Raw genomic sequence first — 15949 nt, 5'->3', positions numbered from 1 at the left:
CAGTTCAGTGGAAGGCCTTTTGTGGACAGAAAAAGATCCAGTCAGACAACACAGCATCAAAAGTGAGGAGATGCCCATATAATCGAACATATGCGAATTGTTCCAAACAGTGATACTGCAGAAGTGGATCATCTTCAACTATAATGAACCTATATATTAAATCAACACACACACACACACACACACATACACATACATATATACACACACAGAGAGACAGAAACAGAAAGAGACAGACAGACAGACAGACAGACAGACAGACAGACAGACAGACAGACAGAGACAGAGAGTGACAAGGAGGCATACACATAGATAGTTCTTGGAATCATAGAATTGATTACATACAAACTGGTAAAGGAGAAACAAACAGGGCAGGTAGGACCCTATGTGGTAGGACCCAAGTCTGAAAGCAGAACCTAAGAATACTGGGAAAGAGATGAAAGGGAGAGCCTGCACTTGTTTTCAATCACCTTGCCCTCCCCATATTTGCTTTAGCAAAATAGAGAGCAGTCAACCTTTCAGCGTTTGAAAACCAAGTGATTTCAAATTTATAACCCAGCAGGCCTCTTGGGATGCGTGACTCTTAACTACAGGATCCAAATGTTTCATTGAATAAATCAACCATCCTAATTCGAGTAGTTTATAAGTAGCCGCAATTCAAATTCAGACACTGGAAGAACGTAAACAATACTGCTTTCCTATCTTATTTTGAATCCCTTTCCCCAATTTTTCACCACTGGAAGAAAAGACAATGCTGAGGGGAAACTACTCATGCTTAGATGCTGCTTGAATTTGTAAAGACCATTCCAGAGTCTACACCCAACTCAAGACAGAGAAGAAAAAAAGGAAATCTCAGAAGAGGCCTTAGGGAATGGTGAAAAAAAAATACGTTATTGGCTTCACTATGGAAAAATCTAGAAAGTGGTACGATTTGTAGAGAAATCTTCCATCTGACTGCCTCTAGAACAGCAGAGCACCAGTATATAGCCAGCAAGCCTATGCTGGGCAGAACACCAGTATATAGCCAGCAAGCCTATGCTCGGCAGAGCACCAGTATATAGCCAGCAAGCCTATGCTCGGCAGAGAACCAGTATATAGCCAGCAAGCCTATGCTGGGCTTCAAAAAAAGACTTTCTCAAAGTCACAACAGAGACAATACCAAAAATATCAGGGGGAAAAGCCTGTTGGAGGGTTTACAGAATCATAACAGGTTGGTAAAGGCTGGATGAGATGACACATAGCGCATTAAGAGACCATTAGAACCACAGGTATCTCAAGTGACTTGGCCGAGATATAGCAATGTCACCGAAGTAACAGATGTCACACCAGTAAAAGCTGAAGAACCAGGAAGTGGTCAGATAATAGTGGCTCCAAGCCCGTTAAACACCTCTCCTAGTTCTAGACAGCCTTCAGAAAGAAAAGTTTGAAGAATGGGTTGAGGCTGTAAACAGAGAGGCCTGAGTTAGCTGCTCTATTAACCAAAAGAAAACATCTCCAACCAAAAGTGGATTTTCTTGATCTGACAAGGTCTGATAGAAAACCATCAAGCTAAGTTATGGGTTTTTACTTAATGGAATCATATTTTTTAAAAAATGCACTTTTTAACATGTTAATTTATAGCTCAAGAAAATGCGTGTCCACTACAGTAGATACAAGTTGGTGCTTCCGAATTGAAGATACCATGAACAAGCATTACAAGCAATTAAAATCCTACTTCTGGGTCATTGGTAGAGCTAGCCATTCTACAGAGGAGGAAAAAGCTTTTGGAAATTCATTTTCATGGCCCTACCTCTTTTATGGAAGCTTTGAAAAAAATAAAATAAAATAAAAAAAAGAACAGGCCCTTCTCGTGAAAGACTCCTTATAAGACCATGTGATGCAGTGCTGGAAGCCAGAGAGAAGCAAAAGCATTGAGGAACGAACTATCCTGGCAGTATTCAGTGACTCCAGATACAAGAAAGCTACTGTGAGTGGCTTATGCTATAGTGAAAGTGTACATCTCTACAAGGAGAGTTGCTGACCTTTGCGTGACGCCTGTCCCCTCTGCAGATGTCTTTGCCTCCAGTGACAGGACTGAAGTAGGTCATTGTGCATCCTTCTCTCTCTGCTGATCAGTAGCTCTTGTTTCCTTTCTGGAGCAAGAAAAGTTCCATGTGCTCTAACGTGCCCTTCAGAGGCCATGGACATTTGACTCAAGCAAAGTGGCAAGTGAAAGGTAAAGGGCTGCTTCCCAATTACTCCCCATACCTGGGACCAGCTTCTCTTGTTCCATGGCTGAGCTGTACTCCTTGAAGCACATATACAGCTGTACCTTCATGGACCCTTCTTTGTTCTACCTGTGAGCTGCATCATTATAGCTCAAATCTGGATCTCTGAGGTCAAATGTGCAATTTGGTCTCCCCTTCTTACAAACACACAGCTATTATAACAATAGGTTCAAAGCCTGATGGATCTTCTAACAGTTGCACAAAGTGCATTTAAGAATGTAAAGATTTGAATCCTCTCTCTCTCTGGAGATCTAGCATCCCTACCTCCAGGACAATTCTTAGAACAGTTCGCATTACAGCTTTAAAGGTGGAGGGAAATGGTCAAAATTCAGAAATATGAGTAAAGAACACATGAATTAATATCAAAATGCTGAATTGCCTCAGTGCTAAGCTCATGTCTCAGAGACTGCCATGAAATCATCCGTAGTGTTAAGGCAGAGTGGATTTACTTGTACTCATCATCTGATTTGTATGAGTTCGTAGCCCTGCTGGGGGAACCGATATGAATAATTTCTTTAAAACTTCAAATTCTATTTGGATTCAGTATGCTATCCCACAATGTATTTATTATGGCAGAAAGATGCATTTCCCGTGTCAACCTTTAAATAAAGATACACCAGAAAGAAGGTCACTGGGCTTCTCAGGTTGTTGGGCAGTCCTGCATACTCTCAGGTCCGTGTTGACAGTCTGATAGCCTGGACAGGAGAACTGAAAATGTTCAGGAATGAATTCCTGCACAAGGGGAACCTTCAGTCTAGGAGCTGAGAAGTCAATGATCCTTGTTCCAGGTCCTTGGAAAAGGGGAAGAGTGTAAAAAAGGAGGAAACAGAGGACCTAGAGGTGACAACTTGTGGCGTTATGGGAGCAGGAAGAACACACCGGTTACACGCCAGGGAAAGAAAAGATTAGAGCTTTATATTAATTACCTATGAGGGGCCAGCTCAAAGCAGCATCAAAGGTACAGAGAAATGGTCTGGACAAAGAAGATATCTAGGTTCAGAGATAAGGTAAAGGCTGTTAGCCAAGCTGTGGAATGGCTTCTCAGGGCCTACATCTCCTCTACCCCAGGATTTCCAGTATGGATGAGATCCAGTTCCCGTGCTAGCTCTCAGGCACAGTTAATGTATGACCACTGTTCTGGAAACTAAGGATATGATCAACATTCAGCCTTTCAATGCATAGACGGGTGATTGAAAGGTAACCCACAGGTTCTGAATGAACTCAGAAAACTAATAATGTCAAGGCAAATGGTACCCAAATTATTATAGAACACAAGAACCTTTCAGAAGACAGTTCATGCATAACTGATACAAGAATGGCCCTAATAAGCCTTCCTTTGCTATGCTTCGTGGGGAAGGAGGTCATCTTTGTTCTTAGTCTTGGATCAGTATTCCTGTGACAAAATAAAGCCTTGGTATAAGTAGGTGACCATTCCTCTGAAAGCCTTGTGGTAGGACATGTATACTCAGGTTTGTTCTGATCTGGTTCTTTTATAGGATTCTCTGTCTTTAAGCCCACACAATTTTGAGCATTGTAGGCTTGATGACCAACAGACTGCAAGATAAAAGCCAATGCTAAGATTGTGAATGTTCGGAATTTCTTAATTTAGAAGAAAACTCACTGAGACTTAGACTCCATGGAGCAAGGCAGTGATGTGACCACACCATGACAAAGCTTCTATGATGTACAATAATCCCCTTGGTTCTTGGAAATGTATTTCCCTTATATCTCAAATTTTACTGAAAATGGTATTTCCAAAAAAAAATTGAAATCATAGTTTACTTTTAAAAGCTTACAAATACAGTGGATGGTTTTAAATTTCTAAAATGACAACATCACTAACATTTTTCATATCATGTTTAACATGAAAATTTATCAACAATGTCACAGAGCACTTTATGTATTTGAATTAATGGGGAAAAAAACTATCTCAGCATAGGGAGTTACTATATTACTGGCTAGACTTCTTATGTTTTTTTTTTTTTTTAAAAAAAAAAAGAAAGAAAAAAAACTGTTGGAGAGAAATCACAAAATTATGAGCATCAAAACAGTTTTCCTAAATATTTTTCTAAGTGCACAAATGAAACAAAATATGTAAATGTGTAAATGCTAAGTTTACAAAATGTCAAGTTGACATTAACAATCTGTGTCAATTGATAACTAGTATGAAGTCTATCAGAGAAAACCTAGGTCCTAAAATACTGTAAATTCACATAACATTCTAATACAGAACTTTTCTTGACACTTTGAGAGGAAAATCTCTTCTGGAACATTTTTTTGTTTTAGATTTTTCGGATATAGTTTATTTGAGAAGCCAAAGAACCTGACTGTTTTTTAAAAATGATTTATGTCACATAGTACTGGGTATTGAACCTAGAACTCTGCAATGAGGTACAACCAGAGTGCTAACGCCCAGCCCTCTCGGGACAACAGCCACAGTAAGACCATTAAAGGGATAGGGAGAGATTGCGTAATTCTCATTCAGACTCACACTAGCACCATGAAATCAAACATCTAGGGCTAAGCTAAAGAAGGCACCATGAAGTCAGCAACTAAAAAGGGAAAGTGAGAGAAACTAGCAGTCAGGAAAGGGCATATGAGAGTAATGCTCAGATCAGGCGAAGCAAGGAAGATAAATGCGCTCGAGAGAACAAAACCCTCAAGCATGCATGTCCTTCTCCCTGTAGAAAGCAGGAGAGCTCCAGCTCAGGATGAACGATCTGTTTCCGTCTCAGCTTGAATAGTGTGTTGCTCAGTTAGCTTTCCTCTAAAAGAGAAGTTTTACACACACACACACACACACACACACACACACACACACACATCACACATCCTACCATACACACACACCACACCATAAACACACACACATCACACATACAGACCACACACACACATCACACCACACACACACCCATACACACACACACATACACACACACCACACCATACAGTCACACACACCACACACACACTCACCATATACACACACATATAACACATCACACATCACACCACACCATACAGCCACCACACACACACACAAAGAGATCACATCCTACACACACAACACACACCTCACTTTATCTTTGAACTCTGTAAATTGAACAAAATAGTTCATTGACAAGTGAGTTTTCCTACAGCCTTCCTATCATAGAAATCTGTCATAATGTGGACATAAATAACAAGTGACTGTACTCAGCATTCACTCCTGTCCAATATCTAAGCACTGATTCTTCCTTCAACACAGTTTCCACACTGCTATTTCACACATAAGCACTGAGACATGGTATGAACTGGAAAAGGATGGCAATCATGAACATTGGAATTTTCTGGTTCAAATACGCACAGGATCTAGATTAACTAAAGCACGCTCTAAACAACTGAAAGGAATTGTTGCATGGAACAGCAGACAACAACTTGACCCAAAGAAGCATCCACTTTTACATTGTCTCCTTCTCTCATAAACATGAAATAGTGACTGCCATAGTTGAAATATCTTCACTGCAGTGGTAAAATGGTATTGTAATAAACCTATTTACAATGTGGCTGGCATTACATTATTCTCTCTCTCTCTCTCTCTCTCTCTCTCTCTCTCTCTCTCTCTCTCTCTCTCTCTCTTACACACACACAGAAGTTGCTCACTGAATTTTCGTGATAGCTCTAGGAAAAATGTTCTTTCTAAACAAAGAAATTGAGTAAAAAAAGAAAATATCTTCCCAGTCTAAGTAAGGTACTAAGTTTCAACTCCAGCATTCTGAAGCTAATGGCCAATTCCAAACTTTAAGTCCTTGCCACATAGAGAGATATGTTAGAAATGTGAGCACCACCCACCGGCAATAAACAAGTCCACAATCAGAAGTACAGCAGCAACATCTCTACTCCAAAAAGCAGGGGAGAAGAAACAACTGCTAGGATTCTGTCTGCAATCACACTGCCACTAAAGAAAGGTGATCGACTGGAACCTTAATACTTTCTGTCAAAAATTTAAACCGTCACTTTAAACAACAGTGTGTCCATGGCCCAATGAGTAGGAAGGAAGGAGCTCCTAAAGATTCCATACCCAAACCTGCATATGGAACTTTTGAATCAAGAAGTCACAAACGCTATTTATCTAGATATACCATGTCCCTCCTTTTAAATGATCATCCTGACATCAGAAATGCCCAGTGCCAAAAGAAAGAAAGGAGGAAAGGAAGAAGGAAAGAAAGGAAGGAAGGGAGGGAGGGAGGGAGGGAGGGAGGGAGGGAGGAAGACAAAATCAATAAAATTGAGTGTGGATTCTGAAATTATATGAGGCTGAGAACCTAATGGATGTGAGCCTAGCCATGCTCCCCTGACATACCCCTCTGGGCTGAGCACTGACCTTCACTGACTCATTTCTGGAGAGTGAGAAGTCCTATCATTTACTGTGCTCAGGCTGACAGGGACCTTTAAGGCCATTTTTCCTGTGGCTACATCAAAAACTTGGAAGCAAAAAGGTCAGCCCCAGTATCTTGCCGTTTTCTTCTTGACAGTCAGAGACAAAATCAGAGTCAAAAGTTTGCTCCCAAAGACAGAGAGACCAGGTCACCTGTAAAATGAGGTTTCCTCATTCTCATACCAAAATAAATGAGTAAGTGCTGTTGATCAAAACATAATGATTGTTGTACTTTAAGCCAGTCTAAACTCTGGAAGAGAATGCTGTTTTAAAGAAAATCACAATTGAAGGTTATGATTGAAATTGAAAATCAGATAAATTGAGATTGAAAATAGATAAAAATCGAATACAGTCTCTCTATCCAAAATAGCGAAGGGGGCGTCCAACCAGCCCTTTCTTCACTGTGCGAAGCTACATTTTTTTTAGTTCAGTTTTACTGTTTGAATTTAAAATAATATGAATAGTTAAATTTAAATGCATAGGAGTTAAAAGAAAAGCAAGGCAATAGTTTTGTAAGATGTTTTACGGAGAAAAAGTTCACAAAACTCTCATAGTGACTTTTTAAGAATCTAAATATTTATGATTTCCACAGAAAGAAGTTGAGGCTATCAGTCCATATAAATTGAGTTATATGGCATTTCCTTTTTTGTTTTCTCTTAGTATTCCCAATAATAATCTCTGCCCATCTACCTAATGGATGGAACAAGGTTTGGATGAAATAATATTAAGATTACTTTCGCTTATCTTGTCTCTCTATTTAAATGGTCATCCTGAAATCAGAAATGCCCAGGGGCAAAATAAATAAATAATTAAATAAAAAATAAAGAAACCTTGTGTTTAATTTTCAGATCAAAAACCTTAACACAACACAATCAAAATGATGCTATAGACACTCATCTGACCTTGGCTGAAGTATATAAATTTTACATAGCATAACGCTCCAAATAACTATATTTCGTTTGTGATACAACTGTGGCAGTCTTTTTGAAGTACCAGGTACAAGGGAACTCCTGTAGCCACTGCATACTTAAACTGACAGGGAACTAGCAAGTGCCATCTGGATTTTCTGTTTTTAGTGTCATAGCAAATGAAAGTGAAAATCAAATCCTATAAATATATGTTTCGAAGACAAAAGTCTCTCATTAATCACTGGATTTTTTTTTTCAAAAGGTTTGTATCTAAAGGCTAAATTTGTTTACTGGGCTTTTGAATCAAGTAGAAGCTACAACTGCTTTTTATCTGGATACATCAAGAACATTTCAGACTGTAGTTTCTTAAAGTACAAGTCAAAACACCAACACTTAGACTTTTCCAAACCGAGGAGGTCAATGTCTTCCTGTGAGGAAGGAAACATCTGACTATGTGCGGTCAGCTGACCAGCAGCCATGGCTGTGCTAGAGCTAATCACATAGGAGCAATGCCTGCACACACATCATCTATTCGAAAGGTTTTATATCACTCTAGAACTGTGTTTTTTAAGACAATAGCACAAAACTTGAGGACTATACACACTTAGCAAAGCTGAACTGCACAACACAGTATTGTCCAGCATGATAAAGGCTTTACAGCAGATCTTTGGAAATAGCTCGTTCTCTAAAGAGACACTCTATATCCAGTGAATAACAATGTCCCATTTCCCAGCCCCTGGCCATGCTGTGACCATTCTATTTTGTGTTTCTGTGAGTTGGACAATTTCAGATAGTTCATATAAGTGGATCCTGCAGTTTTTGTCCTTCTGTCCAGCCTTATCCAACTGGAGAACATTTTCAGAGTAACCTCATCAAAAAGTAAAGCTGTAGATACCTGTTGGCAGAAATGTGTCCAAAGAACTTATCTTGGATAGAAAAAATGACAGCGAATTACCTTGTATTGGCTGTTTATATAGTGTGCATGCAGATACACATAGCATATTGTAATGAAGATATATATCTATCTATTTTTCTGCATAAGTTTAACATTGCTCCACCATCCCTCCATCTTCCTTTGTGTAGCACCATTATTTTTCCATTTCAACCCCAGCTGCATCATTGCTGCTGCCAGAATCTCTGGTGGTTTGGTTTTTTTGAAGAAAATATACAATTTAAAATTGTGTTTTTTCTTTTTTTTTTATCAGAAAGGAAAGTCATCAAGACTTAGATTTTATTTTAGGAACAAAGTAAGGTTTCATGGGAGCAAAACAGAAAGCCTTGGTGTAGAGAAGGTTTGTTCATTTTCTATAGCATTACTGAAGTGTCGTATGCCTTGATAACCCTATCAATGTTTGGATCATCTCAGTGGGGGAAATGCCTTAATTTAACTCTATTTTGCTGTCTCAGCAAAGGTAAGTTGTCTATTTTGAGAGCCTTGAGTTTTGTTGGGTTTGGTTTGGTTTTGGTTTTGGTTTTGGTTTTGGTTTTTTTGTTTTGTTTTGTTTTTATCTGAACTGGGAAATTCTATACTGGTGTGTTTGTCAATAAAGTATAGTTTACTGAGCTAACTTACTGCCTCAGTTTCCTTAAGTATAAAAGACAGGTGGCCAGTGGGTGGAGGTGGTGGTGATGGGAGGTGGCCATTAGTTATGGACCTGCTTAAAACAGTAACTTATGTTCACCAAACAGTAGGCAAGAGATTCAAGTCAGTGCAGGTTGGTCATGGGTCCCAGGACGCTGACCCTCTCTTATTTTGTGCTCTCTAGTGTCTCTCTTTCAATGCCATCATGGAAGAGCTGGGAATCTCACTCAAGAATCAGAAAAAGTTAAAGAAAAAGTCAAGAACTAAGGGCAAATCTTCTTTCACAAGTATCCTTACTTGTCATCAGAGACGAACTCAGAGAAAAGAGACTGTGGCGTGACCCAAGAACACAGCTGTAAAGAAGAAAAAGGCCACGCCCATGACACATGTTTGGAGGACAGATTTCTAAGGAATATGAGACATGTCTCCACATATCTTTATCCATAACTCCAGTCATGGATGGAGGAAGAAGAAATGCACAATTTTTAAAGCTCACATAGATATTACTTGAGGAGTAAAACTGATTCTTTTCAGATGAATTTGTATGCACACTTATTTTGAATTTTTTCTTTTCCTCCAATAAATTGCTATGTGTGCTTTCTAAATAATAATAAACAAGCCGATTTTGTTTTTCATAGCAAGTTTGAGCCTCAGTTTGTTCCCCCCTTGCTTTCCCAGTGCTGAGTGTTAAGTATCACTAGCTATAGAATTTGCTGTTCTGAGGAATCCGTTAATACATCCATTTAGGAGTGAGTTTAAAAATAGTTGCTTTCAGTTTATAGATGGTGCCTGCTTGATATGGAAAGAAAAGCCATTCATCTTTGTGTTCTAAAAAAATCTAATTTTAGATACTGTTTAAATATTATTTGAACATTAGCAAGTATATTGTAAAAGAGTGATTTTTTAAAGGGAAAATATATTTTAAAAAGTAAGTGTTCACCACATTCTAAGGCATCATACTAAGATCATATAAGAAAAACATACCTGTTCTCTGTCCTCGTACAAATGAGAGGAAAATGTCTACTGCAGGAAGCAGGATCAGAATGGTGATGTCAGAAGCTGGATAGGCATGCGGAGGCAGCTGCCTGAGGGGCAAAGCTCTGGGAATGTAGAATGGCACAGGTGCCATCAAGTGATACACTACGCTGGGGGAAGAAGATGGAAGCCGGAAGGGTCCCAGACACTCACATAATAAAAAGAAAAAAAAAAAGGATGTAAAGTTAGGTGAGAAAAGAGAGTTTAATACATTTAAAAACGTAAAATGCAAGGTGTGATGAGCCCAAGAGCAGCCAACACTCTAGCTGAGGGGAAACAGAAGGAAAGAGGACCGGGAAAGAAACACAGGAGAACACACTGGAAGTTCTTCCATGACCCAAAAGATTAAGTCTGAACCAGATCAGTGGAGAAAGCACAGGACCATGGGGGTGGGGGGGTCAGTCACCTTGGGACAATTCAGTTAGCAATTCAGCTAGAGTCATGTAGGACAAGAGGAAGAGGAGAGGATGACATCGTTGGAGATATCACCCATCTAGTGGGAAACTGCTGTTGTTCATCTTGCTGGCAAACAAAGAAGACATTAACTCAATGTTTCATTTACTTAAGTCTCATATTTAATATGACTATTTCCTAAATTTGGGAAACTTTAAAGCAGTCTCATCAGACTCTAAATACAAACACATTTCCACACATGAAAACAGCAACAAAATACCAAGCCAGACTCACCTATAATCCTGGCGCTTGAGAAGTGGAGGTAGAGGGACCAGGAACCCAAGGCAAGCCTCTGCTACATAAGAAGTTTGAGACCATCCTGTGCTACATGGATGACTGCCCCACACACCAAGAAAAGACCCTGATAATGCCAATAAAAATCCTGAAGAGCTGTTCTGCTAGACAGTAACCAATACTCTGAATTCAAATTAATCAGATATGTCTATTGACAATAAATAGAAGAAATGGACCAAAAAGAATGCACTAGAGGGGAGATGGAGTTGAACTGGCAAGAGTAGAGGAAGGGAAAACTGTAATCAGGAGATACATGTATGAGAAAAGAATCTACTTTTAATAAAAGTGGGGAAACAATACACTAAAATAAAATTAAAGAGGAAATGGAGAGATGGCTCAGAGGTTAAGAGCACTGGCTGCTCTTCCAAAGCCCCAGGTTCGATTCTCAGTAACCACATGGCAGCTCACAAATGTCTGTAACTCCAGCTCCAGAGGACATGACAGCTGCACAAAGACATATGTTCAGGCAAAGCACTAATACATATAAAATAAAATTAAATCAGTTTAAAATAAAATTAACTGACAACAATGGCTTTCCTGTTAAATATTGTAGGCTGAAAAAAGCACTCTTTCTTGTGATTAAAAAAACGCTTTTTGAAATTTGAAAATAAAAATATATCATTAAAAGTTTCGATAAAATTTGATCAGTCCCATTTTCCCGGCAAAATGTCAATCAGATAACTTGTAACTTAAGGAAATCTGAATGAAGCATTGCAAATCATTGTTTACTGAATCATACTAACCCTAGATACCTAAAGGGAGTTTAGAATGATATTCTGGAAAGGAACATGTAGATTACTCACTTCACTAAAAACTGTATCAAATATTGCGTTTTACATTTTCAATAGTTGTTCTCAGTTTTGAAAATATTTGTTTTCATATCTTATTATACTAATTTGTGAAGATAGAAATGTGTAAAATTCTCATATTTAAAACCTATTGAATGCCAGTCTCACTGTAGAGGTACTCAGATGTCTACTCATTGGTCTCCTGCTTTCATTTTTGTTGCTGTGTAAAAACACTATGACCAAAAGCATCCAGAGACTGCCCCACCTGGGGATCCATCCCATATACAGACAGTTACCAAACCCAGACACTATTGTGGATGCCAACAAGTGCTTGCTGACAGGAGCCTGATATAGCTGTCTCCTGAGGGGCTCTGCCAGTGCCTGACAAATAGAGAGATGGATGCTCTCAGCCAACCGTTATACTGAGCACGGTGTTCCCAATAGAGGAGTTAGGGAAAGGGCCAAAGGAGCTGAGTAGGTTTGCAGCCCCATAGGAGGAAACAAGACAAATCAACTGGTACCCCAATAGCTCCCAGGGACTAAACCACAAACAAAAGAGTACACATGGAGGGACTCAGGGCTCCAGCCACATATGTACCAGAGGATGGTCTTGTCAAACATCAATGGGAGGAGAGGCCCTTGGTTCTGTGAAGGATCGATGCCCCAGTGTAGGGGAATGCCAGGACCAGGAAGTGGGAGTGGGTGGGTTGGTGAGGAGGGGGAGGAGGGAGGGTATAGGAAATGGGAAAACATTTGAAATGTAAATTAAAAAATCTAATAAAAAATAAATCAAAAAAAGAAATTAACAAACTAAAAAAAAAAAGAAAAAGAAAAAAAAGTGTGGTATTTCCCTAAAGTTTTCAAAGGTATTATTGTAATGAATCTTCAAATTCAAAAGAAAAAAATAAAATGAAAACACTATGACCAAAACCAACTCAGGGAAAAGGTTTATTTGGGTTTCACTTCCAGGTCCATCATTGAGGGAAGTCAGGGAAGGAACTTAAGTAAGATCTTGGAAAGGAAACCATGGAGAAATACTGTTCGCAGGCTCGCTTGCAAGCTCTTACTTAACTAGCTTTTTTATACTGCCCAGAACCATCTGCTCAGGGAATGGTGCCACCCACGGTAGTTTGGGTCCTCCTACAATAATTTACAATCAGGACAATACCCTCAAACATGTTGCAGTCTGATTTGAGAAATTATTCTTCAGTTGAAGCTAAGTCACAGCCTCAACTTGCCTCTCAACTTCATAACTGAATTTTCTTTCACATAATATATAGTTTGCTATGTGACATTCTGTTAAAAGTATATTGAAGTAGGTAAAATTGCCAAAGAGAAATTTTTTAAACCAAGAATAAATGCAGTACACAATCACCTGATGTTTTCATCCTTAAAATTCCATCCTCATTCCTGGCTCTGTGTGAGTCTGTGTGCTTCCCAGTGAAGAATGGAGTAAGCTAATGAATTCAGAAGCCAGAAGAAACTACAGAGAATTTGGAACCTGATCCAGAAAAATTCCTGAGAACAAGCATTAATCTCCAAGATTTCCATCCGAGTCACTAAAGAGCAGTGACTCATACAGAGTTATATACAAATCAATGGCAAAGTTAATTAAAAACTAGGTCTAACATTTCTTCCTTCAGCAATTTCCTTGATGCTAAAAGAATTAGATTGCTCAGGTGAGAGATTCGGGATGGGAGAGAAAGGTCCGGGTTGCAAGAATGGTAAGAATGGTGATGTTCACAGTTAAAATTGATTTTCCATTCACATCTCACCTGACCCTCAATGCAGGGGAAAAAATGGAAAAGAGACAACTTCCTTCCCCTGTGAGTTGAACACCCACCTGGGGCTCTGACTTCTCACACAAAAGGAAAAGGAAAGTAAGGCAGGCCAATTAAAGAAAACTAAATAAATGTAAAGTTGAACTGACCAGGCATTTATATTTTCTACCTAAGCAGATTCACCTCTAATTTAACTCTTTGTCTTACTAAAATGGATATAAGATGGTCTCTTTATCAGGGGGATTTTGTAATCGCTTCAAGTGATAAATAATGAATGGAGTAATGGTGTCCATTCAGGGAAAGGTTCGCCTGGCAGCTGCCATGCAGGTCTTTCTTTAGAGAGACAAGTCTATGAGTTTCAAAATGTCTGCTGCATCAGATACAACCCCAAGATGACTGAAACCTGGTTGGAACATCAACTTTAAAAAGGCGGAAGTTACAGTGTTCTTTCTTGAATTCATTAATAGTTTATTCTTCTAGCCTAGAGCAATGAAAGGAAGACAGATATTAAATGGTCCATGATCTCCAAACAAAGGATTATCAGTGCTGTGCAGCAAGTCTTTCCACAAACCCCGCTGGAGAGTCTGGGGAAAGGGGCTTCCTGCAGAGATGAAGAGAGAATTAATAGACAGACGTGGGCTTCAAAAGCAGATTTAATCTTCAGGTTTGTTGCTGTATAAGAAGAGAAAAGTACTCATATTATAGTTTTTAAAATTCTCTGTGAAAGAAATGGAAAATAAAAGAGATGAAATTCACCAGAGTGAAGTCAGACATCGTACACATTTAAGTAGTAATGCGCAGCCCCATAAGCCTCAGTTAAATGACTAAACCATCCTGAAAGGCAAACTTCTAGAATTCCAAAAACATGGATGCTGGCTTGAGAGATGAGTATCCACCTGCCATGTCACAGGTGTGCCAGAGGACCTTGCTGTTAAGGTTTAACTTCCTAATGTCCACTAAGAGAAATGTATTCATCTCTCAAGAGTGTCCACAATTAGTAGAGAATTGAAATGAAAATGTGTGGGCAGATGTTACCTGATGTGTGATGGACTGGGTGAGAATGGTCTCCACAGGCTCATGTATCCAGATGTTTGATTCTGTATCCAGATTTTGATCCCCAGTCGGTGGGTTATTTAGGAAGAATTAAGAGGAATGACCTTTTTGGAGGAGCTATGTTTGGGAGTGAGGTTTTGAGGTTTCAAAAAGCACAGTATCTTCCTCCTTCTCTCCTTCCGATTGATGTAACCCTAATCCTAAACCCTAATCCAGCTTATATGTGTATCATGTCTTCCTGCCTACTATCATGCTGTCTGTCATAACAGTCATAGACTCACCCTCTGAAAGTGTAAGCAAGTCCCCAATTAAATGCCCTTTTATAAATTGCCTTGCCCATGGTGTCTCTTCACAGCAACAGGAGAGTTTGTTTGCAATCATTTTCTCTCTTCTCCAGCCCTCATCACCCATCACCTTTTCAATGGCCAAGTGTTCAGACAGTCTAATTTTTCCTCAACAGTTCTATAAGTCACACAGCTAAGAACAGCCTTTCCATTACAACAGTTCTCAGATAATAAACCATAAGATATATTTCTCACTGATCCTCTAATGTCCTCTTTGTGTCAACTACAATGTTGAAATACTTGAGTTCAAACCTATCCTGTTGATGAACTAGGACAGGAGACCTGGACCAGCAGTTCTTCCTGTGTTTATACTGGGACTCTGAAATGAGGAAATAGTCAAAAGCTGGGGTCAGCTGGGCCATGAGGGTTGATGATCCAAGCCAGCTAACCTCTTAGTACCTCAGCTCCTCACATAGCCCTCGACGAGGAAGTAGAAACAAGTCAGTAATGAGAGTCAGATGGCAGAGGTCAGGGCAGAGTGCCTTTAGGTCCTCTTCTGCAAGGTGCACATTGCTCCAAGTACACCAAGTATCTCACATCTCAGTGTCTGGAACATTTAACCACAACTTTACAGGAAAACTGTAAAGTTTCAGGACCCAGCTCAAGCCCCTCACAGCCCTGGCATCAGTCCATTGCTGGCATTGCCAAGCACGACTCTGGCAGGGAACACAGCTGAGCACCCCTGGTTATATCTACAGTACCCCAAAGAGCCTTTGGCCCTACCCTACTCCAAACAAACAAGGAATGCCTACAGTTCATTTTGAACCAGAGTTGTCTAGAACCAACATCAAAGTAATCTTGACATTTCATCTAGACATTAAAAGAAAAGTAGGGTCCCCAATGGAGGAGCTAGAGAAAGTACCCAAGGTCCTGAAGGGGGCTGCAACCCTGTAGGTGGAACAACAATATGAACTAACCAGTACCCCCTGAGCTTGTGAATCTAGCTGCAAATGTAGCAGAAGATGGCCTAATCGGCCATCACTGGGAATAGAGGCCCCTTGGTCTTGCAGACTTTATATGACCC

General features: G+C 39.6%; 1 protein-coding gene across 4 annotated transcripts in view; it reads left to right on the top strand.

Annotated features, from left to right (window-relative positions):
- The window catches only part of Grik1 (glutamate ionotropic receptor kainate type subunit 1), a 396194-nt gene extending 386478 nt beyond the window's left edge, over window positions 1–9716 (top strand). For 2 of the 4 annotated variants that reach the window (XM_021209772.2, XM_021209771.2), the window contains 2 exons: window positions 8801–8887; window positions 9362–9716. In XM_021209772.2, the coding sequence (XP_021065431.1) occupies window positions 8801–8887; window positions 9362–9517 (243 nt within the window). In that variant the 3' untranslated portion in view covers window positions 9518–9716. The remainder of the gene's footprint in view (window positions 1–8800; window positions 8888–9361) is intronic. The other 2 variants (XM_021209775.2, XM_021209773.2) reach the window with 1 other exon arrangement.
- Window positions 9717–15949: the final 6233 nt, after the last annotated feature.

This window comes from Mus pahari, chromosome 12 (genome assembly GCF_900095145.1).
Source record: "Mus pahari chromosome 12, PAHARI_EIJ_v1.1, whole genome shotgun sequence".
Taxonomy (NCBI): Eukaryota; Metazoa; Chordata; class Mammalia; order Rodentia; family Muridae; genus Mus; species Mus pahari.
This window is presented reverse-complemented; position numbering and strand designations above follow the sequence as displayed.